The following is a 26,286-nucleotide window of genomic DNA, read 5'->3' on the forward strand; positions in this document are numbered from 1 at the left end:
CCAGCCATTAAGAAAGTTCCCCCCCCCTCCAAAAGGACAGAGAACCCGCCTCTGAGAACCTCTTCGAACAGCAGCAAGCATGGGGCAGATGAGCGGCTGACCATGGCTCCCCTCTCGACAGGGGCGACGCTGTCGGTTTTTTGACCCATGCACGGGCCCAGTTTGCCCCACGGTGGGCAGGGAAACCATCCTGCTCCTTTGCTGCTCCAATATGGAGAGGCCCAGAATGCCGGAACCAGGGGAAGCCAAGGAGAAAGGCGACTGAGCGTGCAATTCCACCCCTGTGCGTTCCCAAGATAACCAGGCGGTGAGCGGGGGAAATCAATACAGAGAAGATACATTAACCATAACGGAACTGGCCAGTTCGTTTCGGTAATTCCCCTCCCCCCTTTCTCCCAGCACAAGAAACGGCACAACTACCACCACAACCTGACCCTGTGGCCAATCGATAATGTTTAGGCCAGGCGGGGTCCAAACTGTGGCTCTCCAGATGTCCACGGGCTACAATTCCCATGCTGGCAAGAGTTCATGGGAATTGTAGTCCACGGACACCCGGAGAACCACCCCTGGCTTAGGCCACGTTCGTCCCAGACCCGCACATCGAGCAGAGAGCAATTTAAAAAGGAGATGGGCAGTGGGTGCCCGAACCAACCCGGAGTCAGCATGTCAATAACCCAACAGAAAAACAGCTGTGGACACCAAACTTCAGAACCGAGAATCTGGCCTAGCTATTAAATCGGAAAGCCGATTTTTGAACGGAACAGGCCCATTTGGAACAGATGGGTCCCTTTTTGAGGGTAAAAACATCCCACAGAAGTGGGGAAAGGGGGAGCCTCCCCATATGGATGTTAAGCCAGCGGTGGCAGCTTTCCCCACCTTGCACAGAGGGCTGGTTTCTCAAGATGCCTCCAGGCTCCTGTTTTCGTCAGAGGAGATTTATGTAGCGCAGGGGTGGTCAAACTGTGGCTCTCCAGAGGTCCATAGACTACAATTCCCATGAGCCCCTGCCTGCTGGCAGGGGCTCATGGGAATTGTAGTCCATGGGCCTCTGGAGAGCCTCAGTTGGGCCTCCCCTGCTCTAAAGGATAAGCTTTGTCATTAAATGCTGAGAGAAGCCAAAACCAGGCCTTAGGCCATGCTTACCAGAGAGTAGGCCTCACTAACCTCAATGCGACTTACCTCCGAGGAGGCAGGCCGAGCCAAAGCAGAACCCTCGAAGGCATTCAACGGAAGCTACTCCCACTACAAAAACATGAAGCCGGCCACATAAACAGGCCTTCCCGTGAAAAGCAAGGTCACTCCTTTAAACTCCGTGCCAAGACGGGAAGGCAGAAATGTTAAAAATCACCTGTGGAAACCCATTCCTGCCCGTTTCCAAGGCACACCGGTTTGGGGTTAGAGATTACCTGTTCCGCTCCGTAGACGGTGGCGAACTGGATAAACTCCTCTATTCGGACAAAGCCATCTCCGTCCCCGTCCAGGGCATCGAAAACAGCGCGGAGACGGGAAGAGTCCTCCACAGAGGCCGGGGGCTCCTCGCCCAGGTGAGGCTCGGCCTCCCCAAATTCCAGGTGTGGGCTGAGGTCACTGGTGGAACAAAAAGCCGGGAAAAGGTCCACTCCCCCCTGAGCCACCTGGGGGTCTAAGGGCCGCAGCAAAGGGCTACCTGGAGGGCTTTGGTCCTTGTAGCTTTCCTCGTACGGAGTCCAGGGGGTCCCGAACAGAAGTCCATGGAAGGGGGCCGCTTCTGGAGGAGACTCCATGGCGAAGGACAAATCGCTTTCCGCTGGCAAATCCACTGGGCCTTCCATTACAGGTGCCGCTGGGCCTGATTCTTCCGCCGAGAGGTGTGAATCCAGAGTCCCCGCAGGCCCAGCTGGCTCGGGGGAGGAAGGGAAGGCCGAAGCAACCTGCTCCCCGCCCTGGAGGTCGGTGTCTCGCTCCCAGGCGTCCCGCACCGGAACCAGCCTCAAATCCAAACCGTCCCCCAGGCAATCCGGATCACCGGCTCCACCTGCACCGTCTCCCCGGCCGCTGATTGGCGCGGGGGGCTCCGGCTCCACCCGCGGGCTCCCCTCAGCTTGGCCCAAGCAGGACAGGTATTGTCGGAGGGCGCTGTCGGGGGAAAGGGCCCGATCCGGCTCGGAGGAGAGGTTCAAGCCGTTCAGCACCTGCTCCAAGGCCGACGCTTTCTTCTCCCCGGGCAGGAGGCGGGGCGGGGGTGGCTTGCTCTCAGGGCTCTCTCGGGAGACCAGCACGACTTGGGGATCGGGCCCCGGCGGGGGCCCCAGCAGGAGGAAGGGCCCGCTCTGCTCGGCCAGCAGCTGCCCCAGCGCCAGCAGCGCCTCCCGCTCCGGTTTGCTCCCGGGGGCGGCGAGAGACCGGAGCAGATCCGGATCCATTTCCCTCCGACAAGGCACGAAGGAAGGAGGCGGGGAAGATAAAGGAGGAGGGAGGCAGAGGAGGGAGCCGTAGCGGGAGCCAGGCGGGGGGACCCCAGCAGCCGGGCGGCTTAGCGGCCGCCTCCCCATCGCGTGGATCTGGGGGCGCCTCGCCCAGCGCCGGCATGCCAACGCCGCCCCGCATCCATCGCCCAAGCAGGCCAAGGCCGGGAGGGAGGGAGGGAGGGAGGGAGGGAGGGAGGGGGGCAAGGCAGGTTTTAAGAAAGGAGAGGGGGGGGATTGCAATGCAATGCAATGCAAAAAGGAAGGCGATCCCGGGATTGCTGCAATGCAATGCAATGCAATGCAATGCAATGCAATGCAATGCAATGCAAAGGGCCGGGGAGAGGTGGGGGGATCAAATAAAAGGGGGGCGCACAAAGGAGGGAGGGATCGGGCGCCTGCCCCCGCCTTCACTTGCCATCTCCCCCGCCAGCCTCCTCCGCCTCCTCCTTCTTCTCCGGCGGGATCCCGGCCGCGGCGCGCCCGCCTCGCTCGCTCGCCCGCCGGCTGCAGGGAAGGAGGGGCCAGGAGGGCGGCGCGGCCGGGTTGTCGCTCCTCCCGCGCCGGGGTGGGCAGAGGAGGAGGTGGGCGGCGCGGCTCTCGCCGGCCCGCTCGGGCGCCCCCTGCCGGCCGGGAGAGCCCCCGCCGGAGACGGGAGGGAATTGGGAAGCCGCCTGGGACGCAGGCAGGAGCAGGGGAGATCCGGGTTCAAGTGCGTGCCCTGCCATAGAAGCTGCTGCTTACCATCATCATAATAACAATTTATTATTAATAATAATAATTAATAATAAGTATCAATGTTATAAATTATGATCAATAATAATCGCAATCATTACCATCATTATTATTACCACTACTGATGTCTCGTATTGAATTTCTATTGTGCCTGTTCATGTTTTCTGCAAACCACCCTGATCCGCACAAGGACAGCATTAAATACATACATACATTATTTTTATAGCCTGCCCTTCCCTAGTAAGCTCAGAAGGATTTTATACCCTGCTTTTCACTGCCCAGAGGAGTCTCCAAGCGGCTTACAATCGCCTTCCCTTCTTCACGCCACAGTAGACAGCCTGGGAGGGAGGGGAGGAGGGATGAGAGCTCTGAGAGAACTGTGCTGTGGAAACAGCTCCAACAGGACTGTGACTAGCTCAAGGTCTCCCGGCAGGCTGCATGCCAAGGAGTGGGGCATCGAACCCAGCTCTTCACCACAAGCTGGTTCAGAATTGAGTAAATTGTATCAATTGAGTAAACTGTATCAGGTTTTAATGGGGTTTTCTCTCATTTTGTATTATTGTAAACCGCCACGAGCCGGCCTGGCCAAGACTGGCGGTCTATAAATCTAATAATAATTTAAAATAAATTCAATAAATAATCAAAACGCGGGATACAATATTTCGGGTGGCCTGGACTTCGTCATGGACTCTCTGCCTGACTTAAAGGTTTGTTGAGAATATGGGTTCCCCATTAATAAATTAACTAAGAGGGATGAAATAACTCAGTGCAGAGGATGTGCTCTCCTATTTTGTAACCGGTGTGTTGCCTGATTGTCTTGCTCTGTTGCTGCTGCAAGCTGCCTGCAGCCCCAGCGGAAAAGGTGAGCTATAAATGAAAAAAAATAAATAGAAAAAAAGGTGACTTGCTGAATTCGACTGGTCCAAGGTGTCCCGCATCCTGGCTCACGCAGTGGCGGACTAGTTGTCCTGCAGGGCCAGCAGACAAGGCCTAGAGGCCAAGGCCGTGCTCTCATCGCCTGGGATTCAGGGGTTGACTGCCTCTGGAAGTGGAGGTTCTCTTTCCTTGGGAGGCGCCAGCCGACTGAAGCCTCAGTGTCGCCCCAAATTTCGTTCATTCGAGATACGAATGCCTTGCCTACCGAAGGCAGCTGACAATATCGTTCTCTCTGCCTCGTTTCTCCTCACAACAGCCCTGCGAGGTAGGGTAGGCCGAGTGTATGGAACAGGCCACAGGTCAGCCAGGGTGTTTCCACGGCAGGGTGAGGACTGGGATCTGGATTCCCCAGATCCGAATCCAACTCGAATCGCCCCTCAAGTGACCTCTGTGAGAGGAAAAGGAAAGGCCTCAAGAAATTTTGAAGCCCTTTGTGACTTAAAAATGCCCTTCATGGCTTACAAAAAGCCTCTCAAGGGTTAAAAATGTGCGTTTTTGTTTAAAAATGGACGGCGGCTGCGAGGGCTCAAAGACGGGACGTGCTTTTTGGACATAAAACACGAGAGAAAATGCCGTTTTGAAGGACTTAATTTTTTTCTTTTTTTACGTCAAGCATATCAACTGCCCGCGCGGTTTTCCGCCGGGGAAACGAGCTGTGAACCGCAGGATTTATTGCCGTCTCGGCTCCAATCGACGCCGACGTCGCGGGTTGAAAGATGACGTCACGCACAAAGGTCCCCAGACGTCAGCCGTCCCCCCCCCGAGCCGAGCCTGCTGCGCATGCGTCGAGGCCGGCGGGAATTAAAGCACCAGCCCCTTTAAAACCCATTCAGTTTGAACGCTGCGCCCGTCGCTTTTTAGAAACTTGCCGTCTAGTACTTCGCTGATCCGCGACACACGACATCAGTTCCCAACCTACACCCTATACTCTGCAAAAGTGACTATTATTAGTATTATTAGCATTAATTAGTAATAATTAGTATTAATGAATTTATTAACGTAGGCATTTTTACTCCAAAGCATTCAGGTGTAAACTGGTTTTTGTTTTTGCATTGCTTTTGCATCAGTGCACTGGCTCCCAGCGTGGACTTGCATCCGTCTGAAATCGAACCCAGGACTGACGCTGCGTTCTCTCTGCCTCTGGAGAGAGAATCTCCCGTAAGTTGGGAGGCACCAACTGGTCAAAATGTCAATAATGGCCAGAGTTGATTTTATTTAAGATGTGGGATACTTTGCATTTCTCCCCAGTATAAAATTATCCTCACAAGATCCTTGGGAAGGGGAGGCAGATAGGAGATTTTCCACCCCGCTTTTCACTACCTTAAAGAGTCTCAAAAGCGGCTTATAATTGCCTTCCCTTCCTCTCCCCTGAACAGACACCTTGCGAGGGAGGTGGGGCTGAGAGAGCTGTGACAGGATGGCTTGATCAGAACAGAACTATCAGGACTGTGACTAGCCCAAGGTCCCCCCAGCCGGCTGCATGCGGGGGAGCGGGGAATCAAACCCAGCTCTCCAGATTAGAAGCCGCCACTGCCCCAACCTGGCTGAACCGCCAGCTGCAAGCCATGTGCAGGTTTAGGCTAGCACAGTAAAACGATTACACAAGTTGTGCCGATGTATATTAAGTATTTTTTAAAATTACACTTTAATTTCAAAGAATAAAACACTACAAGAGCAAAAGCACCAAAGGATATATATTTTTTAAAGCCTTACATAAGAAACTAGCATTGCTTTTGTATTATGGACTTCCAGTTCAATTCAATTCTTTACATCAGTCTATTGTATTAGCTGATAAATCTCCAGATATTTTACTCTTAGTGTGTGTTATTTGTGAGACCTTGTGGGTGCCACTTCCTAACGCGTCCCCCAGCCCCAACATCAGTTTAAAGGAGAACGGTGTAGCTCAACTCCTACTGCTCCCCCCCCCCCACCAAATTCCCTGCACAGAGATTATGACTACTCGTAAAATTCCACACCGACGCCCCTAGAACATGTGCTCACAACGCATAGTTTAATCCGTGACTTTGTTTTCTCATGCGCTGGCCCCTTTTTCTTATTTTAGACATTCTGCACTGTCAAAACGAACCCGCTGAGCAAAATGAAGACAGAAAAAGAAAGCCATTCCTAACACAGCATCGCCCGGTGTTTTCTGGAACAATACGGCACCGCAGAAGGTAACATTACACACCAGGGATCTTTGTTGTGCCTTTAATTAGCTGCCGGGAGGAAGAAAACTTGCTCAGGTCCAAACACGGCAAGTGAAATCTGTTACACCAAATAAACGTGGAGGAGGAATTAAATATATAACACCAAGGTGGCGGAAGAAACATCCCTCATTGACACAGAACATACGCAGTAGCTCTGAGAACAAAGCATTTGTGGGCGAAATTATAAAACATACAGCCCCCCCCCTCTTTTTTTCTCCCGAGTTCTCCTCTTAGAAGCATATAAGAGATTGCAAATTTCAGTAAAGGGATGGAAGATCTGCAGGGCGCGTAACTGAGCAGAGTATAAAGGGGGCATCCTGCAGGGGAAGTCAGAAGAGAGGTGAGGATGAGAGAGCTCAGAGAGAACTGTGAATGGCCCAAGGCATGTGGAGGAGGAGCGGGGAATCAAACCTGACGGTCCAGAATAGAGGCTGCCGCTCTCAACCACTGCACTAAGCTGGCTTTTCCCATTATTTAACACAAGTTCTTTGCCTGTCAGTGAGGGGGGGGAAAGCAGGGTGAGAGGTAAGCTTGCTTTGTCTGTAAAAGATGCTTTGGGCCTATAGGCAGCCCCCCTCCTCCCGTCGGAGGTGGTTTTTCGTGGGTGGGGGAGAGCAGATGAGCCGTTCCCCGGAGGAGGCAGCACGCAGCTGCCGTTGGCTCTTCTGAGTCAGCTCCAGCAGATTGGACCCACGGAGAGCACTTTGGGCCAAAGTATTCGTGTGGCAAGAATACTTTCCTTCCTTTCTTCCAGAGGCCTCCCGAGGCTGGACTTTTCTTCTCTGCAGCCAACTATTTTCCCTCCAAGTTGAGATTTACAGGATCTTGGAGAAGCTGCCAGATCCTGTGACCCCTTAAGGACAGAGGCCTGCCGGATGAGCGTGGATCAATCACACATTCTCACCCTCACCTACCTCACAAGGTTGTTGTGAGGATAAAATGGTGGAGCAGAGGACAGTATTTTTAACTGCTCTGGGTCCCCATGGAGGTCCCCCCCCATTTTAGACCACCCCAGTCTGGTTAGCCCAGAAGAGGGTATTTAAGACGGTGAGGGGAGAGTACTGGTTTTAAAACTATTTTTATTATTGGAAGCCACCCTGAGCTTACTTGCGGGGAAGGACAATATAGAAATTTGAATAAAGAAATAAAAGGGGGTTATAATATCTAAATAACATCCTTAAAACCTGTATTGGGCATATCTGTTGCATGCCGAGAGGACCCCTTGTGGCTATACAGAGCCTTAAACCAGGTAGCTTTTTGGGCTACCTGAAGGGCTGCTGGAGGAAAGGCGGTCACACTAGCATGGCCCACGTTCCCCTCCATCCTAACTCAGGTAGCCCAAGAGGCAAGGATGCTCACCTGCTGGTTGCCATAGCTACGAGAGGGGGAAGGACTGCAGGGCTGCAGCCTCTAGAGCCCCATTGGTTACCCGAAGAGAGGCAGGAGGAGTTGCCTAGCAACGGGCTTGCTTGACAACGGAGAAACCAGGCGGCTGAGAAACGCAGCCCACAACCAAGCAGGCACTGAAATCCAGAGGGCCAGGCCAGGCTGCCCAAATGAGCCCCTTTTTGTTTATGACGAGTGGGAAGAGAAGCTGGGCAGGGCTATTCCTTTTTTGGAAAGGGTTCCCTCATCTGCGGGGCAGTGCTTGGCACGTTGAGGAACAAAGTTCAAATCCGCTGTGTGTTGGAATATACAAGATCTGGGGGGTGCATAACTGAGCAGAGTCCAAAGGGTGTCCTGCAGGGGGCATCGGAAGAGAGATATTTAGCATGGTTAAATTTGTGAAAGGCTCATGCTGGTATTGCAGATGAACCCAGCAGAGACCGGATCCCCGGCTCACTCAAACCTTTTTTCCCTTTCCTCCCAGATAATCTAGGGGAATTTCTAGCGTGACCTTTTCCCCTCGGCTCCCCTGAGTAAAAGAACCATCTTGATTGTCAAGGTTTCCTCACTTGGGCCTGTTTCCTTCCCAGTCAGAGGCAACCTGGACTTTCCCCATCCCCCCCAAAAACTTACAAAAGCAAAAGGTCTGTCCTGTAGCCGCCTTCCACTCAGAGCTTCCCTTCTCCGCCATTCACAGCCATCTGCTGGTTACATGCATCACCAAACGCGGATGCTAAAAGGGGCAAGGCTACGGGCTACAGAAGCGCACAGCAGAAAGCAAACGCGTTACCGCCAGCCGAAGGCAATGCAATTAAGCGCTCCCTGCTACAAACAGCACTAAAAGGTGTGTGTGTGGGGGGGAGAAAAGTCAAAGGAAGGCAGCCTGAAGATTATGGGACAGAAGGGACACGATGCAAGAAAAAGGCTAATTTTAGGGTGGCTGCTGCTGCCTGGTGCGGGTGTTACATAAAGATGATGCAGAAGCAGAGACAATGTGACTTCATGCAGATGAGCCGTTGTATAATTAACGGGACTCTGATGCCCCAGGAGGGGAGAGAGAGCACAGCAGGTGGACAGCTCAGCTTTCTAAAATCTGCACTTCCATTCATTTTTTTTAAAAACCCTAAGTTTCCAGCATATAAGAACCCAATCTTCTTCTGCTTTAAAAAAGGAAGATCCCAGACGCATGCTTGCTACTTCAGTAATCTAAGCAGGGCTCAAACTACAGGATTGACCAAAATGTCTTTCAAAAGGGATTTATTAGACAGGAAACAGAGAATCTACGCAAGGACGGCTTTTTTACTTTTCCAGATGCTGCTAGTGTGTGTGTGGGGGGGGGGGGAGCATTGGAGAAAGTGCAAAAATCACCCTGTTCAATAGACCCTCAAAGATGAGAGGTTAAGAAAACAATCAGGCTAGGTTGGTAGAAATTCAACACATTGCACACCTTTCTCTGACAAAGGCCCGAATGGAGAACTCAGTAGACTAGCTCGTATTTGCAATTCTTAAAAGTTTGGCTTAAACGTGCTTCTAGGAAATGGGAGTCTAAACTAGGCTTTCTCAACCAGGGTTTTGGGAAACCCCCGGGGTTTCCTGCTGGCCCTGGAAGGGTCTCCTGAATATATTTTTAAAATTTTTATTCAACATTTATTGGGTGATGTGACCTTATGTGGTCATATCAACCTGCTCCCCCTCTCAAACTGGCCAATGATGGGCCTGGAGGGGGTGGGGAAAGGAGGGACCCGGGGTGGGCTCTGCTTCCTAACCATATTCTGTACAATCGGGCCACTTCCAGGGTTTCTTGAAGCCTGAAGAACATTTCAGGGGTTTCTCAATGGAGAAAAAGTTGAGAAAGCCTGGCCTCGAGTAAGCCACAAAGATTCATCTGACGACCGTCTCCCAAATCAGACGCAGATTGTGAATGAGAACATACCCCCCGCCCCCCATAACCTCTTCGCTCTTTGATCCCTCACCTGCTCTCCCACTACTCATGGTTCCAACCCGTCTTCCGTAATGTAATTTCAAACTATAGCTTTACAACGTAGCCTCTGGAATTGCTTTCTCCAAAAGGAGTGGTGTTGGGAATTAAACCTCCCTTGCCCAATAGACTAGTGCAAAAGATAACCTGTGTGTTAATCTTGGCTGACCCATGATTGTAACAAATAAAAGATTGATTGGCTGAGACAGACAGACACACACACACAACGACTGTGAGGCACTGTCTGGGTTTCCAGAGCCCCATGTGGAGGTATTTCACAACACTCACCACCCAATGCTTTAAGTGGAAAACGCAAAATGCTGAGAATCAGGCCAGCTCCCAAGCTGCTTACAGCCCTGCCGGAGAACACAAACAGCTACCTAGATTTATTTCTCCAGCTGGGGAGAAAACAGGTCAGGAATAACGTTTCTTCTTCCCCAGCCGGAAAACCACGGAGAGAGAATTCTCCATTTGAGAGAAAGCGACCAGTGCTGAAGAAATGCTAAGAGGTGGTCTGAGGGCATCCTGCTGTCGGAGAAGGGCCAAAATGTGCCCACACTGACCCTGCACAGATGTTTCCGGCAAAAGCATCTTGGTGGGAGCGACCCGTTGGCAGAGCCCTGCAGTCCCAGTTCATTTCTCTTTCTTTCCGTCCGTGGCCCAGGCAGCTGTAAGGAAGAAGAGGGACGTTGGGTGAGGCCGACGAGATCCAAAGAAAACGGGCAAAAGTGAGATCTGGAAGCGGCCAGGTAGCACGGCCTTCTGGGACACAAGTAAGGCCATCTGATTGGGGAACTTCCGGGTGGCTCGAAGACGTCGCCGTTCCGCCCGGAATAAGAGAGCACGGCGTGCGGAAACAGTGCATAAAGAAGTGTTAAATAAACGCAGTGCAATGCTGTATGACTTTTTCCCTCCCCTTAAGTACAGAACCCATCTAGAGACAGCCCAGCTGCTCATGCATTCTAGTCAGAAAACGGCAGAGAAATAAATCCGCCCCGTGCACGGTCAGATTGCCGGTGCCGGCAGAATTGCAAAGCTTCTTGAGAACGTCACAACACAAGGTTTTATCGATGACAACGCAACAAGCAACCGAGAAGCAGGTTAGGAGGGAGGGACTGGGGTGCATGGCGTGTCACCATGGCTGCAAATTCACTGCTAGCCTCGATTCTTTTCATTCCAGATGCAATCTGGTGATCGCACTGGCCTGCCTTATATGGCTGCAGGAGGGGGGGGTCCAAACATGACTTGTGCAGATTTCTGACCCTTCAAATGCATTATTGTGTAATATATTGATCATCCTGGCTTACGCTAGTCAAAGCGTAGGACTAGGGTGTGGGAAGATGCAGGCACGAGTCCCCGCTCTGCCATGGAAACTCGCAGGGAAAGAAAAAAAAGACGCCAACCAGGCATCAGCCATGCTCATGAAAAGCTGCATGGACAGTTGTATTCAATCGACATGCTTTAAAACATGCAGGGTGCCCACAGTCTTGGCCCTCCCAATGCATTTCGGAGGCTGGCCTGGGTTAGGATTAAACCCTCTGAGACGGTGCAGCGGATAGATCCCAATCCCCCAGCCGCTGGGCCAGAAGGTACCCACTAGCCTCCAGGCAAGAATTAGAATCATAGAGTTGGAACGGGCCAGACAGGCCATCTAGCCCAACCCTTGGCTCAATGCAGGACCAGCCTCAAGCATCCAAAATAAGAATCTGTCCAGCCGCTGCTTGAAGACCACCAGTGAGTTTACTTGGGCCCTGAACACCAAAGACCTATACAGCCCCTTGGCAGGCAAAGCAAAGAACCCAACGTCTCTTTTGCAGCCACCATGCACCGTCCAGGTCCCGAGGCGTCCCAGCTGTGAGACCTCCCCCCGCGGAGCACAACAAGACACCAACTCTCGCCCCACTGCTTTTCCGACACGGGGCCCTCGCTTAGCTACCGAATCCCCCACAGAGCGGGAAAGGGACGTCACCTAGAGCTTAGAAGAGTGTGAGGCAATACCCAACAGAGAGGGGAGGTCGTTCGGAGTGGTCAGCCAGCTGCCCCCGTCCACCACCAGGGTGGTGCCGGTCACATAGGAGGCCAAAGGGCTCGCCAGGTACAGCACACTGTGGGCGATCTCGGTCTTGTTGCCCATGCGCAGGAGGGGGATGGCTTGGTAGAGGCCGCTCGACTCAGCGTGACGCCCGCCTGCGAGGGAGAGGGAGGAAAAGAAAGGGATCAGAACGAGGACCGGACAAGGGAGGTCATCATGGCTCACCCGCTCCTTCACAAGCAGGCAGCTGGGTGACCTTGGGCTAGTCACAGTCATGTTAGCCGTTCTCTCAGAGCTCTCTCAGCCCCACCTCCCTCACAGGATGTCTGTTGTGGGGAGAGGAAAGGGAAGGCGAATGTAAGCTGCTTCGAGACTCCTTTGCATAGTGAAAAGCGAGGTATAAAAACCAGCTCTTCTCCAATCCCCTTTCTCAACAAATGCATTCTTTACCTTTATAAAATCGTATTGTTGCTTCTTGTCCTCAGGGTGTAGCACACCCCCTTCTTTTGGCATGCTTTTTATTTATTTATATCCCCCTTTTCACCCCAATCAGGACTCAAGGTGTTTAGAATGTAATCCTTTCCTCCTCCGTTTTCTCACAACCACCCTGTGAGGCAGGCCAGGCCAAGAACCGGTAGTGGGCCAGAGGTCAGCCGGCAAGCTTCCATGGTGGAAGTGGGGATTCGATCCTAGGCCAACGCTATGCCGTTCTGGCTCACTCATCCAAGAACGGGGGGGGGGGGGGGGGGGACCCTCAGAAAGCTCCATGCCTACCACTGGTACTTAATGCCTTACCCAAACGCCGGAAGCCCTCTGTGCCCGTGATGGGCCCTGGCGCCAGGCTATTCACTCGGATACGGTTGGGTCCCCATTCGACAGCCAGATGCTTGGTCATTGCATCTGCAGGGAAAGATTTGGATGGACAGACCTGAGATGAGGGAGCAAAAGAGGACCGGAAGTCCAACCATCCCAAACGTTTCCTTTTTGGCTTAAAATATTAATTGCCACGTGCAAGGAAACATCAGATCTGGCCTTCGTTTCATAGCAGCCTAGAGTTGGAAGGGCCCCTCCAAGCCATCTAGTTCAACCCCCAGCTCAAGGCAGGATCATTCATCTTACCTACGGCAGCCTTCGCGGTCCCAGCATGCACCTGGAGAGCCTGGCCTCGGTAGCTGAGCGTCGCCGTGATGTTCACGATGGCCCCGCCGTGGTCCTAGATTTATTTAATTTTTTTAAAAGACAGAGAGTCTATTTGAGCAACTCACCTAGAGGAATTAACGACAAATCTGGAACAACGCCGGTCTAAGCACCCTGTTTTTCATTGCGCTCTGCCTCGAATCTGATCTGGAAAGACTCACGATGAAGGAAGAAATCCGTCAGTTTGAGGGCCTGGGTAGGGCCGGGTTACTCACCCGGAGGTACTTATCGTAGATGACCTTGGAGACGTTGAAGGTGCCCAAAGTGTCGATGTCAATCACCGTTTTGTAAGCGTTGAAGGACAGCGAGCTAGCTGGGCAGAGAAAGTTCCCTGCAGCGTCTGGGGAAGGAAAGCGGAGATGACATCAGGCCATGTGGCATGGTAGAAGCAGAGTTGGGTTTGGCACTTTTCACTGCTCAAAGTGGCCTTCCCTTCCTCTCCCCACAACAGGCACCCTGAGAAGGAGATGGGGCTGCGAGAGCTCCGAGAGAACTGCTCTACAAGAAAAGCTCTGAGAGAACTGAGACGAGCCCTGGCTGCGAGTGGGTGACTGGGGAATAATCGAATCCGGCACTCCAGGTGAGAAGCCACCACACCACTCTCAGAGGCAGGACCCCCCACTGTACATGCAGGTCCCCAATCCCCTATCCTCACTATCTCCCCTTAAAGAAAGATACCCTCTTGGCTCAAGACCCCCAACTGCTCCCACCAATCGCTGGCGACACTGGCAAACTAGGAGAACCAACTCAGGGTATGAAGCACACGTCATCCGCCTTGCACTCGCTGGGACGCCATGTCCCCAACACTCACAGGGACCCCGTCTCCCATTTTCTCCCCCCAAACAGCACCCTGCGCCCACAACACGACTCACTGTTAACAAGGATATCGATCCTCGAAAACTCTTTTAGGGCTTCCTCCACGGCTGACATGATCGTCTGGGGCTGCCGGACGTCGAGGCAGAGGGGTAAGCAGCGCTGGCCCGTGGCTACAGATAGCTTTTGGGACGCCTGTCAAAGGAAAGGAGGGAGTTTCAAGTGGGCAGCAGAACACAGCTCGAGTCTGATGGCACCTTAAAGACCATTAAAGGTTTATTTGAGGGATAAGCTTCTGTGGGCAGCCCTGCTTTCTCAGATACAAGGAAATGGGTGTTATCAATCCAGATTTATAGGTGAAGGGGGAGCGGTAAACGAACAGGCAGCAGAATGAAAATGTGTAACAGATCCCAGAATCGAACAGGGGTAACGAGCACGGGAGTGACTCAAAACATTCTCAGCCGCTGGGGCGTCACTGGGAACTGAACCGTGAGGTCTCACGCGCTCACCTCTCTCAGTTTCGGCAGGTTTCGGCTTGCGATGACGGTCTGGCAGCCATGCCTGCAAAGGAAGGCCACACGGCATGAGACACACGTGGGAAGCGCATCACGCACACGCATAGAAGCCTCCCACCCAGAGGGGAAGTCCATTTGCTACTGAAGCTACGGCTGGGAATGCTTCGGCCAACTGACACATGTGGGGGACAAAGAGTAATCCTCTTCCAAGTTCGAAAACTATGGGCAGAGATGGCAGAAGAAAAGGAATCCAGCCAGGTCTCAAAGCTACCACCTATATTTATAGAATCAAAGAATAAGAGTTGGACCTCCAGGGTCATCTAGTCCAACCCCCTGCACTACGCAGGACACTCACAACCCACGCCGGGTTCGCAGGAGGGCAATTAGCTGTACCTCATCAGGACCTCTGCAATGCGGAATCCGATCCCAGAGCCGCCTCCGGTGATGAACGCCACTTTGCCCCTGGATCAGCGGAAGGGGGAGATTTTCACAATGTGCAAAACAGAATCAGTACATCACTTTTTGTCATGTATTCTGTCGTCTCAGGCAGCTGAATTGACACACTTCACGCCGGCCACCGTATCAAGAGACAACTTAGTACAACAACCCTGCGAGGCAGATTGGGCGCAGAGGCCACTGGGAAAAAGTTCTCCCAGAGGGAAACAGAGAGGGAAATCCCCCCTGCCCCGCAATTTTGCTAGCCTTTCCCATCTCTAATGCTGGAGCGCACTGAACTTACAACATGAAATGAAGGAGATTATCCCTGTAAGACCTTGGCTGTACTCACTTGAGGATGTCAGGGCTGAAGAGGTAGCAGTATTCCTGGAGGCAGTCGTCCGTGTCCACATCAGGAGGGGGTTCGCACGCAGAGCCTTGCAGGGACGTGGTGGGCTCCATGGAGGGGTCTGTGGGAAACATGCCCCGGAAAAGACTCCGTCACCCAAGCCCAACTTGGAGAAGCAGCACCACCACCACCCCTTATAGCTTGTGGCCCACAAACAACACCGATGCCATGATTTCGCTGGACTCTTTGCAGCTCAAGGAGAGACGTGGTCCCAAGCAGCTGCCTTGTACTGAGCCAGACCCTGGGTACAACAGGGTCAGCATTGCCTACTTAGACAGGAAGCCGCTTTCTGGTGTGTCTACTAGAGGTCTTTCGCATCCCCTGTGATTCTGTGAAGGTTCAAGGGGGTGGCAGGTGATAGTAGATGAGCAATAGGGTTGTGAGTGTCCTGCATATTTCAGGGGGCTGGACTAGATGACCCAGGAGTTCCCTTCCAACTCTATGATTTTACCTACTACCCAATCCTTGTAAGTGGAGAGAAGCCGGAATCGAACCTGGGAACTTCTGCAGGCCAAGCAAATGCTCTGCCACGGAGCTACAGTCCCTCCCTTCCGCGGGACAGAAAGACAATTATTGTGTCACCAAAACAGAACACGAAACCGCTTTAGTGTTTCCCATCTCAAACAATTATTCTTCTGGACTTTGTTGGGACGGGCGTTGTTTCTCAGGGGGAGACAGAACGCAAGCGGAGACATTTTGCAAGCCGTGATTCTGCCTCCCAGGCCAAAGCTGTGAGGCGTGAGATCGGCCCAAAAGATTTTTCTCAACACGCCAGAGCAGGCTGCCGTCTTTGCAAGGCCCGGCGGGAGTTGGAGGAAGAGATCAGAAGATCAGGTTGTTTGTGAAAGGTCAAAGGCGGGGGGGGGGGGGGGGGAAATCTGCCCAGGTTCACTGGGAAACGTGTTGAAATTCTGCCAGCAAGGATCTTGCCAGTACAGAGGGAAAGGTGCCCTCCAGGGAATAGGGCACCTCTCACACACTTTTTACTGCGGTGTTGGCACAGCAAGGCTAAGGAGAAATGGAAAAGGATTGCAAAATAGAGGGTGCAATGAAAACCTTTTTCCCCTTCAGTGAAACTTGAGCAGGGCACTTTGTAAGCCAGGGGAAAAGGAGCAGGGTTCAGGGGTGCAGGAGAGACTCCCCCAATCGCATTTGTAGGAGGAATTTCTCCGTGATCTGGACATGGCAAGGTTGCCAGCCAGGTGGTGCCTGGGAATCACCTGGAACATAAACTAACTCCCATGCCGCAAGAATCAGCCACTCCAGAGGAAATGGCTACTTCTCAAGGGTGGACTCTATGGTAGTTTACCTGCCGAGGTTCCGCCCCTCCCCGGACTGCACCCCCAAATCTTCAGGAACCTCCCAAACCAGAGTTGGCGACCCTGTTTCATAGCCAGGCACATGAGCACACACACACACACACCCTCAAGCCCGTAATTCTTCCTGTATTTACTTGGGGAAATACAGAAAGGGACTTCTCCTTCCCAACCTAATTTCAATCCTTTGCAGATGAATCTATTTCGTGTTTAACACGACGTCTGCACGCCTTCCTAATGCATTCATGTCAGATTTGTTTGATCCTGCTCTCTCTTGAAGAACCTCTCCAAGCAAGTTTTAAGCACGTGTCACGGAGATGACCCACCCACGTCCCCCTCCCAGGTCACTTCTGTGGCTTTCGACCTGTACGTTCCTCGGGGCAGAGAACCCAGCGACAAAGCAGAGCGACATTTAGGAGCAGGGGGTGGGTGGGTGGCATTAAAAGACACCTTCCAACTGGATCTCCCAATTTGGGGTCCTGGCAAAGTGGGTCTCACCCTCTCCTTGGGATCCAGCACCCACCTAATCGGAGCGCCCTCCCGCCTCCCTCCAGTCAGCGCTTCGAACTCCCCGCAGGTAAATCTCCGCTCACCTGGCCAGCGCAGGACTTTGCTCTGAAGACGGGACGCGTGCGCAGACGGCTCGCTGCAAAGCATGCTGGGGATCGTAGTTCCGTGCGAATCGGCCGCCCGTAGAGCATTGTGGGACTTTGTTTCTGGTTGCTCTTATTTATCGATCAATTTCGTCTCTGCGCGTCTGTAATTAACAGACAACTCACGTGGATACAAATTCTGTTTATATATGAGAAAAGTGTGTAGGGGTGTGTGTTAGGTTAGGGAACGGCTTCCAAAAGAGGTTGGTCTCCGTGCCTAAAATCCCCCCACCGTCCCCCCAAGCTCTGATCAGCCCCTCAGAAAAGTTGAATGAACAAGATTTTTAAAATGTTTCAAGGCGCACATATCTGATTGCTGTTGTGACCTGTCCTGAGCCGACCACGGAAGGGCAGGATCCAAATAAAAAATAATTGTTATTATATTTATACTTATTTAGTTTTATTTATATTAGGTTTATATACCGCCCTTCCATACGGCTCTGGGCGGTTAATATGTATTATATAAATACTAGTAATCAAGCCCGCTGTAATCTAAATACAGCGGGCGCTAGACCAGGGAGCCCCCGGCAGTCGCGCGGAGAAATCGCAGGGCAGGATGCCAGAGGCACAGTTAAGTTTATGAGTCCGAGGGATGGAGAGAAGACTCCAAAGAACAGGCCCAACCTGTTGGGTCCTGGACAGGGGTCGCTGAGAAACGAGTTCAAACCTCACAGAGAATCCTAGCGGAAAAGCAGGGGCCATATCGTTCCATATCGTTCCTCAAGTCTGAAGCTTTTTTCCCCTGTTTCCTTCTCCCCTCCCGGCCTCCATAAAGACCTTGGATAGGTGCTGCACACCCAGCGCCTCGGTCTCAAGCTGGGAGAACTCCAGCATAAGGAGCCGGTGTTTGGAAACCATGATTGGCGATCCTCCCTTCCTCCCTTCTTCAGCTAGTTCAGCCTGCCCCAAATCCCTCAGGCCTAACTGTTAATACCTTGTACATATATTGTAAATAATTTTGGGAGCGTTTGTACTATAAAGTTTCTTTGTCATGTTTTGTTTTACGCTTTGTAATGATTTGTTCCCCCCCCCCCTTTGATTGTTGACTTCTATTGTTACATTTTTGGTTCACTGCCGTGGGATGGGCGGCCCAAGGAGTGTTGCGGGTCCCCTCCACTCCCCGGCCCAAACTGGATATAGTTGTAAGGAGTATAATGTCAATAAATTTGTTCTTGTTTGTTCTATAGTTTCTTTGTGACACTTTCTTCTAAGAGAACTATGTCTTTTATGGTGGAAATCTTGCCTCCTTGCTAGAAAAAGTTTAAAAAATGAACAGAAAGCATGTGTAGAATTAATTTTTGTTTCAGTGTCAAGAAGTAAACTTGGTATAAATGGATAAATCAGAAGTATAGGGTATAGTTTATGATCTTATTGGCTGGAGACTCAAAAAAAGTCTATAATAAAGTTGACCGGTCTATTACTTCTTAATTTGTTTTCATGTGTGTCCCCCCCACTCCAATAAAAATTATTTTTTGGGGAAAACTCACTGTCATTTTTTTCCCTAGGGGAGCTGGTTGTTGTAGTCAGTGGTAATTGTGGGAGATCTTCGTGGCCCCCTTGGAGGGCAGCAGCCGGGTGTCTCAGTGACCTTGGTCCAATCATGGTCTCTTAACCTAGTCTACCTCTCAGGGTTGCTGTGTGGAAAAATACACTCCCCTGATGTTCTTGGAGGAAAGAGGCTTGTAAGTCTGGCTTATGAAGAGAGGAAACCTGGCCCCACCCATCTTCCTTTGGTGTCACCGTGTATCTGTCGTCATGAGGACTAGAAACAGCCTCTTTTAAAGGAGAAGTGAAGCAGGACAGCCCAAAGCTGAAGTCCTCCGTGTTGCCCACTGGCTTCCGCTGAGCCACAAACGACGAGAAGGGAGAAAAAGATTCAGCAGTGCAAATTTCTTTGCAATCCGAAAGAGGTGAGCGGTGTTTGCCCTAGACGGGGGACCTCTCTTCACAATAACCAGATGCACAAAACAGACCATACTTGTACAGATCAGTGAGCGCACACACATATGTGTGCGTTTTTAATGTGAATTCTTTTAAGAACAGCACTCTGTGGTTTTCCTGAGACACGTATAATTCTTAGAGAAAACAATGGCACCTGGGTGATTCCAACGTACTGGGCAGCTTACGGCACTGGTTCAGCATGAGGTACCTACTCCCATGAGCAGAGGCATAGTAGCTGAAGTGCTACACCATCCCCCACACCGCACACCCCCATTCATGGCCTGGGATGCGCAATGCGCATGGCTTCAGAAAGGCCGCGCGCCGGCCGAGGTAGCAGACCGGAGACGGGTTCTTCCGGGCCCAGCGAGGCTGTCAGAGTTCATACATGATTTTGTGATCGCAGCAGTCCCAGTCAACCAACTCATTGCTGCGGAACCACAAACTGATCTCCCGCTGGGCCGTCTCCACGGAATCACTGGCGTGGACCACGTTCCTGTTTCCACGGGGGAGACAAAAAGACAGGCGCCGTGTGGGAGCAGGAAACGTCACAGCTCCCTGCGGAACCTCAAATGCTTCCCATCTGGCTGGCCAGCGAGCATCCTGGGAACTGCGGCGCAAGGAGGGCGGTGATAATTGGCCTTGCCAACATCCAGGCGGGGCTGGATACCACTCCCGGGTTACAATCTCCGAATTACATAAGCAGCTTACTTTATTATTTTGAAACGTTTATCCCACGTCTTCTGGATAGTACGGAAGGGGGACTGTGTGGGATTTCGCCCCAGAGCTAGTGCAGCGTAGTGGCTCAAGAGGGGCTGGAGAGTCAGGTTTGATTCTCCACTCCTCCACATGCAGCTAGCTGGGTTATCTTGGGCAGATCACAGTTCTCGTGGGGCTCTTCTCACAGAGCAGTTCTCTTAGAGCTCTCTCAGCCCCGCCTACCTCACAAGGTGTCTGTTGTGGGGAGAGGAACAGGAAGGCGTTTGAAAGTCGCTTTGGGAAAGTCGCTTTGGAAAGTGGAGTATTAAAAAAAAAACCTTTTCTTCTTCCACTGAAGCCCCTCCCTCCCTAGAGCCCACCTTTATTATGATATGCTTCCTGTGTGTGACTCTTCCGTACGATACATGATAATAACGAAATCCATCCCATTGCACTTTGACCAGGGTCTGCATTCCGTGGCATTTGTAGCCATGCCGCTGGACAATTGACACTGGCCACATCTCCCCCACTGTGAAAGTGGACGGGCCAGAGACTCCAATGGCGGTCTGAGCCCCATGACATCTATCCCCACCCAGCTGTCCCCCCCCCTCGCTCGTACCTGCTGACGTGGATGCTGAAGTCCCCACGGACGGTGCCCGGCTTGGCTTCCGCGGGGTTCGTCTCGCCCACCATGGCCCTGGAGGTCTTGACAACGTTGTAGCCTTCCCACACCTGCAACAGACCCGGGGAGCGTCACAAGCACAACCCCACACCAAGGGCTCCAAAATGGCCTCCTAGATTAGGACAGGAGGTTCTAGGTTCAAATCTCCACTCAGCCACGACACTCTCTGGGAAACACTGGGCTGATCGTGTGTATTTCCTCGCAACCTAACTTACCTCGCAGGGTCGTTGCGAGGAGAACAGAAGAGGGGAGAGTTGTAGCAGTGACCCAGAGCTAATACATTCCATAGAATGGAGCTAATAAATTACACAGAAACAATTGTGTTTTCTGGACTTGCAGACGGTAACTCCGCGGTTTGTACATTCTAAGTTCATATTGAGACATGAGTCATTTGGGCACTTCAGCACACCCTTATCTGTTGACTAGGTAGACACTGTTCTCCTCTGGGGAAACTGTTTTTTCCTGCAAAAGCCAGCTGTGTACAGCACTGGTTGGCTAGGCTAGTATCAGTGATGACTTTTAAGCCATGCTCCCGACAGTTGTCAGATCTGTGTCAATTAATTTGGTTTCTTCCCACGCCATGGAAAGATTCTTCTCCAAATTTCTGCTTGGCACATCCTTGATCAAGACGAAAGACCAGCCTATTTACCCTAGCTTATTAGCAAATCTATTGGGTGGTAACATTATTCACTGGCCTCTCCCCTCTGTTATTCAACATTCTGCTCTTCCACTTAAAAAAAAATCCATTCTGCTTCTTTAAAAGTTTGACGGGTCTGTACTTAACAGATGTAAATGCTGTGCTTCGGAAAAATACATTAAGGCAGAAAATATTTAAAAAGGAAAGGGACATTACTGCTCTCCCATGGTATCAGCATGCAGAGAGATGCTCAGGTGTGTGTGTGTTCCAGTCTTTGTGCCACCGTCTCCTTTGCATCCAAGATGCATGCGTGTTCCCCCCCCCTCGGATGCCTCGGTTCCTGTCCCAGCTTACCATGGCCACCACAGGTCCCGAGGTCATGTACTGGATCAGCTCGTGATAGAACGGCTTCCTCCGCAGCTCGTGGTAATGTTCTGACAGAATCCCCTCATTGGCCTGCCAAAGATAAGGGGGAATGTCTTGGATCGCAAAAGCAGGGTCTCCTTTGTGGTAGCCCCGCCCTGTTGGGTATCTGCTTGCATCCTCTTCATTTAATAGTTGGTGGGTAAAGCCAAACACTGGAATTCTCTCCTGTGGTCTTGTTTACTGGGACCAGGAAGAAGCTTTCAATTTAAATTGGGCTCCTTGGTCTCCAGATTCCATCATTCAATGGAGGAGGACCTCGGAGATTAGGCATTTTAAGGTCTCATAGAATTCTAGAATCAAAGAGTTGGAAGGGACCTCCTGGGTCATCTAGTCCAACCCCCTGCACCATGCAGGACACTCACAACCGTATCGCTCATCCACTGTCACCTGCCACCCCCTGAACATAGGACGCTGCCCTGTACAGAATCAGACCCTCGGTCTCTCAAGGGCAGTCCTGTCTCTTTGGACTAGCAGCATCTCTCTGGGCTATTCTCCCATTAAAGCTGCTGCTGAAAAAGTCCGGTCAGAAACAAAGTTTCTGTGTATACCAATCCCTGCTGGAAGGCTTGCCAGCACTGGGTGGAGAAATGCCTGGAGATTTGGGGGAGGGTAGAACCTGTGGAGGAAGGGGCAGGACCTTGGTGGGACATAATGTCATCTGGTCCCCCCTCAAAGCAGCCATTTTTTCCAGGGGAACTGATCTCTGTCTCCTGGAGGTGAGTTCGAATTCTGGGAGAGTTCCAGGCCCCACCTGGAGGCTGCCAGTCTCTTTGCCCACAACTTTACCTGGAGCAACTTTAGGCCCACGAGCTTGAAGCCCCGTTTCTCGAAGCGCTTGATGACGTCCCCTACCAATCTCCTTTGCACCCCATCTGGCTTGACGGCTATCAGGGTGCGTTCCTGCAGGCCGGGGATACCTGTCAGGCAAAGAAAAGGGACACATCACCGGCTGTCTTAAAAACACACGCAGCCACCGAAACACAGAAAAGAGTCACTTGCCAAACACAGACTTTCAAAAGTAAGAGAAATAAAGCTAAGTTTCTAGTCCTCAAGGCCATGCGGAGATTGTCGGCTCATGCAAGGACCCTGTTTCTCTGCGCTTGCAAGCAGCAAAGGACACGGAATTGTTTCTTGTAATGGAGTAGCCACCATTTCCCCTGCTTGATCCCTAGTTCCTGGAAACTGATGCTACAGCCTGATCCTGTTGCCGAGATCCTACCACACCCCACTGCTTGCATTTTGACCACCGTTGACGCACTTATGAGAAGACATGAATCGTCTGATGGGATAGAGCTGGCCTGGGTTACCCAGGGCCCATTCCGCATCCATTAGATAATCCACTTTCAATTCACTTTAGCCGATTTTCCTGTTCTGCACCGGGCTGCAAAAGCCCAATGAAAGTGCTTTATCCCGGGTGTACAGAATCAGGTCCAGGTCAGGTCAAAGTCAACCTTTCCCTGTGTCTCTTGGTCCACTTGAGGGCGCTATTTGTCTAAATAGGAAAAACCTTGATAGAGGGCCAACATTACAACGTGATCAAGAGAAAGCCACTAATTTTGCTCAGAAGTCCCAACAACAGAACGAGGACAGTTTCTTCCCCTTCTTTTTGTTATAGTTTGCAGTCGGAATGAATAAAAATGAATGGAAGTTTTCAGACAAGACTGGAAAAGATTCTTCGGGGCTGGAGATGGGGTGGGAGGGCACCTTCCTTTTCCATTCCAGTTTTAAGTCTGTTGAGTAGATTTTTATCTCCATTCTCCTGACATCTAAGGGTCTGCTTTCTCCCATCTTAATCCTGCAACAACCAGGGGAGGTAGGCTAGGCTTTGCAGTGGAGGAGGGGGGGAGAGAAGGGAGAGGCTAGACTTCAGTCCAAAAATTTCATCACAGTTTTGTTGGGTTGTCTGGTCCCTCCTGGCTTCTAGCTGGGGATCGGGGATAAAGTTGCCAAATTCAGCTCTGGGAAACTCCTGGATATTTGGGGATGGAGCCTAGGGAGGACAGAGAACTCAGCGGGGTACAAAGTTTCAGACTCTACTCTCCAAAGCAGCCCTTTTCTCCAGGGGAACGGATCTCTGTAGTCTGGAGATGAACTGTAATTCTGGGGAATCCCCAGGTCCCACCTGGAGGCTGGCATCCCTACAGTGTAAGGATTTGAACCTGGGTCCCCCATAGCCTATTCTAGTATGCTAGCTCCTGGTCCATGCTGGCCCCCTTTAAGAAGCATCTATCCCGATGGCACCTAGGAGTCTAGGAAAGCAGAATAAAAGACAGGTCTTATACAAATCTTAAATACGTAGATCTGTCTCTCCCACCCTTCCCTTAGCCAGACTTGCTCTCTTCTTTCCCGCAGAAGTAAGCAAAAGGCGACAACAGGAACCTTTTGGGAAGAGGAAGATGATATTCAAGGGACCATCCTGATGGGAGGATATAACAGGAAACACACAGCTTGGCGTGGGATTTCTCTACGGATGGGCAGCAGGGAGGGGGGGAGGGATTGCAATCGTTAAAAACAAAACAGCGGTGGAAGGATCTCAGCCTGATGCTCAAACTAGGAGATAAGCCGGAACATTAAGTATGTGTTGACTTAAAAAGCTCAATGCAGTTCAAAGGAACTTGGAATTTACTTTCCAGAGAGGAAGGGTGAGACATTTAAGCCTCTCCCTGGGGGTCAATGCTTCCCCCCTCCCTTCCACCGGAAAATACATATTTGGACGCAGTATCGTTGTGCCCCCTGGGTGAGAAATGAGCATTTGAGTTAGAACTGTGCACTGTTTTCCCCATGCAAACAGCAAATAAAGGAGAGCGAGGATGCGGTTGGTATGGGAAAAATTGTACCAAAAAGGGAGGGTACATGACAAGCGCATCAGACAAGGACAATGGTGTAATGGCGCAAATAAAGTCTGAACAGATAATTTATCCCTCTCGTTTTCACTAATCCGGGGGAGGAAAACCAAGACGAAAAGATTGGCTGTGCTGTTTTGGACTTCAAGAGCCCTGCCACAATTCTGAAATAGCAAGCCTTGAGATCTAAAGTCCCCTGGATTATTTTTCCTTGACCCCCTATCGTTTTGCTCGACCTGGACCAGTCTTTGGACCGCTCTATCGCCATCCGTGCTATGAACTTCATTGTAGATGCATCTAAGAAGATGCATATTTCATGGGGAAAAACGAAATGGAGAAATGACCTATTCAAACTTTCCTTGTGCCGTTACACGGCTTTCCTTGCCGGATGTGGATGGGGAAAGCAGCCGAAAGGATCAGGGCCACCTTTCCTTCAGGCCGCTGCTCGGTTCGGAGCCAAATATATCCACAGTGGCAGGAGACACTGGCATCCCCTGAAACTTTAGTTCAGATTGTGAATACTTCACATTTTGATAACTCCCTGGACTCCTATGATTCTATGAATGCTGACACTTCGGACCTGGGGAAAGATGGCAAGGCGGTCCGAGCCAGCCTTGCGCCCAGGGTCCAAATGGATGCACTGCTGCTTCAAAGCAAAGGCAATATAAAAGGGAGAAGGAGAAGAGCATCAGGGAGGCCGCTTGGGGCAGACACGCAGCCAAAAGTTGAAAAGCGCTTCCCAAGAAAGAAATGCCCCCGGGCTGCTATGGGGAGCTTGGTGGGGGGCACCAGAAGGCTGGGGAGGGGATCTAGGGGGCTGCTTGGCCCCTGCAGGGCTCCTGGGAGAGAGGGATCTCCCTGTAAGGCGGATGGCCCTGGAGAGGGCTGGCTGGCAGACTCACCGGCGGCGTAGAGGCGGCGGGGGAGCTGGATCTGGGGTTGGGGTTGTCCCCAGCGGGGCGCGCCCAGGGTCCGCCGGCCGGGCCAGAGGCTCCGCGCCACGCAGCGCTGCAGGAAACCCATGCCGGCCGGCCGGCGGGGCTGGAAGGCGCGCCCGCTCCGGCCGGATTTGTAGCCTGGGGGGCTGCCGCCCTCGCCCCAGATCCCCCACCGGGGAGGGGAGGAGGAGGATCCGGAGGGCGGGCCGGCCGGTCAGCCAGCCCTGCCTGCTCGGGGAAGCCTCCCGACTGGAAGCAGAGACCCGACGCCTCGGGGATGGGCGCTGCCTTGGCTTGGGGTCCCGCCCCCTCGCCCTCTGCAAACGGAGGGGTGCCAGCCTCCAGGCGCGGCCTGGAGATCCCCGGGATCGCCTACCCGGGAGGAAAGGGCTGCTCGGGAGGGGAGAAGATGTGGCATCAGACCTCACCGTCCTCCCGGAAGCTCCTGGAGCTTCTCAAGCTGGATTTGGCAACCCTACAAACTACCCCTCCCCATCTTCTCTAGGCAGAGGTAGACCCCCTCTCAGGGTAGCAGTGGCACCCCATCCTCCCAACTGCTTCTGCCAACTGGCGGCCAGTCGGAGGGGTCTCTGGCTTTTGAGACCCCTGGCCAACCTGAAAGGCAGGACCCCATCCCCTTGTAGACGCAGGACATTTACAAATCCCAGAATTTGCAAATAATTCCTGTTATTTTGACTGTTTTCCTCCTCTCCCTCTTTACCCCACAGACTAATTATTGGCTTTTATTTATTGCTTAGATTTATAACCTGCTGCTATAACAGTTTGCCTTACAGCAGCTTAAAATTAAAAAAATATATATATAAAAATTGTTCCCCTTGGCAATTTTAGTAGCTTCTAATATTTGCAAAGCAAGCAATGTTCGTACGAAATACTATTTTGCTACAGGCGTTGATATTACAGGTTTCGGTGGCTGAGGAATTGCAAACTCAATGCATGTCCTTCTGTTTTTCCCCTTGTGTGCAACTCTGATGCTGGTTTTTTTTTTTTTTTCAAAGTCGTATCTCAGTGTTTACAAAACGTCAATAAAATATTTGTCAAAAGAAAGA

General features: G+C 51.8%; 3 protein-coding genes and 1 long non-coding RNA gene across 11 annotated transcripts in view; 1 reads left to right on the forward strand and 3 right to left on the reverse strand.

Annotated features, from left to right (window-relative positions):
• RAB11FIP3 (RAB11 family interacting protein 3) overlaps positions 1–2,948 on the reverse strand; it is a 57,908-nt gene extending 54,960 nt beyond the window's left edge. For 2 of the 4 annotated variants that reach the window (XM_077316948.1, XM_077316947.1), the window contains exon 1: positions 1,407–2,939. In XM_077316948.1, coding sequence (XP_077173063.1) covers positions 1,407–2,531 — 1,125 coding nt within the window. In that variant the 5' untranslated portion in view covers positions 2,532–2,939. Of the gene's footprint in view, positions 1–1,406 lie in introns of all 4 variants that reach the window. The other 2 variants (XM_077316945.1, XM_077316946.1) reach the window with 2 other exon arrangements.
• LOC143827422 (uncharacterized) lies at positions 1,987–6,407 on the forward strand. 2 transcript variants are annotated; one of them, XR_013227305.1, is made up of 3 exons: positions 1,987–2,099; positions 5,183–5,273; positions 6,178–6,407. It is a non-coding gene; the product is annotated as an uncharacterized LOC143827422 (long non-coding RNA). The 2 variants fall into 2 exon arrangements; XR_013227304.1 differs by lacking the exon at positions 1,987–2,099 and adding an exon at positions 4,837–5,052.
• DECR2 (2,4-dienoyl-CoA reductase 2) lies at positions 5,742–17,146 on the reverse strand. 4 transcript variants are annotated; one of them, XM_077316952.1, is made up of 10 exons: positions 16,997–17,146; positions 15,031–15,148; positions 14,637–14,705; positions 14,238–14,289; positions 13,788–13,923; positions 13,131–13,255; positions 12,838–12,931; positions 12,514–12,618; positions 11,685–11,873; positions 5,742–10,354 (listed from the first exon to the last, which is right to left on the reverse strand). In XM_077316952.1, the coding sequence occupies exons 1-10, from the start codon at positions 17,058–17,060 to the stop codon at positions 10,320–10,322; spliced, it is 987 nt and encodes a 328-aa protein (XP_077173067.1). In that variant the 5' UTR covers positions 17,061–17,146; the 3' UTR covers positions 5,742–10,319. The 4 variants fall into 4 exon arrangements, with proteins under 4 accessions (XP_077173067.1, XP_077173068.1, XP_077173069.1 ...); XM_077316953.1 differs by having other exon boundaries at positions 11,656–11,873; positions 16,997–17,144; XM_077316954.1 differs by having other exon boundaries at positions 16,927–17,019.
• Positions 17,147–19,034: 1,888 nt separating this feature from the next.
• Positions 19,035–25,407, reverse strand: NME4 (NME/NM23 nucleoside diphosphate kinase 4). Its single transcript, XM_077316956.1, has 5 exons — positions 25,184–25,407; positions 22,225–22,355; positions 21,367–21,468; positions 20,313–20,425; positions 19,035–19,490 (listed from the first exon to the last, which is right to left on the reverse strand). Exons 1-5 carry the CDS (start codon positions 25,302–25,304, stop codon positions 19,370–19,372), a joined length of 588 nt encoding a protein of 195 aa, XP_077173071.1. The 5' UTR covers positions 25,305–25,407; the 3' UTR covers positions 19,035–19,369.
• Between the last annotated feature and the right edge of the window lie 879 nt (positions 25,408–26,286).

The sequence above is a fragment of the Paroedura picta genome, chromosome 17 (genome assembly GCF_049243985.1).
Source record: "Paroedura picta isolate Pp20150507F chromosome 17, Ppicta_v3.0, whole genome shotgun sequence".
Taxonomy (NCBI): Eukaryota; Metazoa; Chordata; class Lepidosauria; order Squamata; family Gekkonidae; genus Paroedura; species Paroedura picta.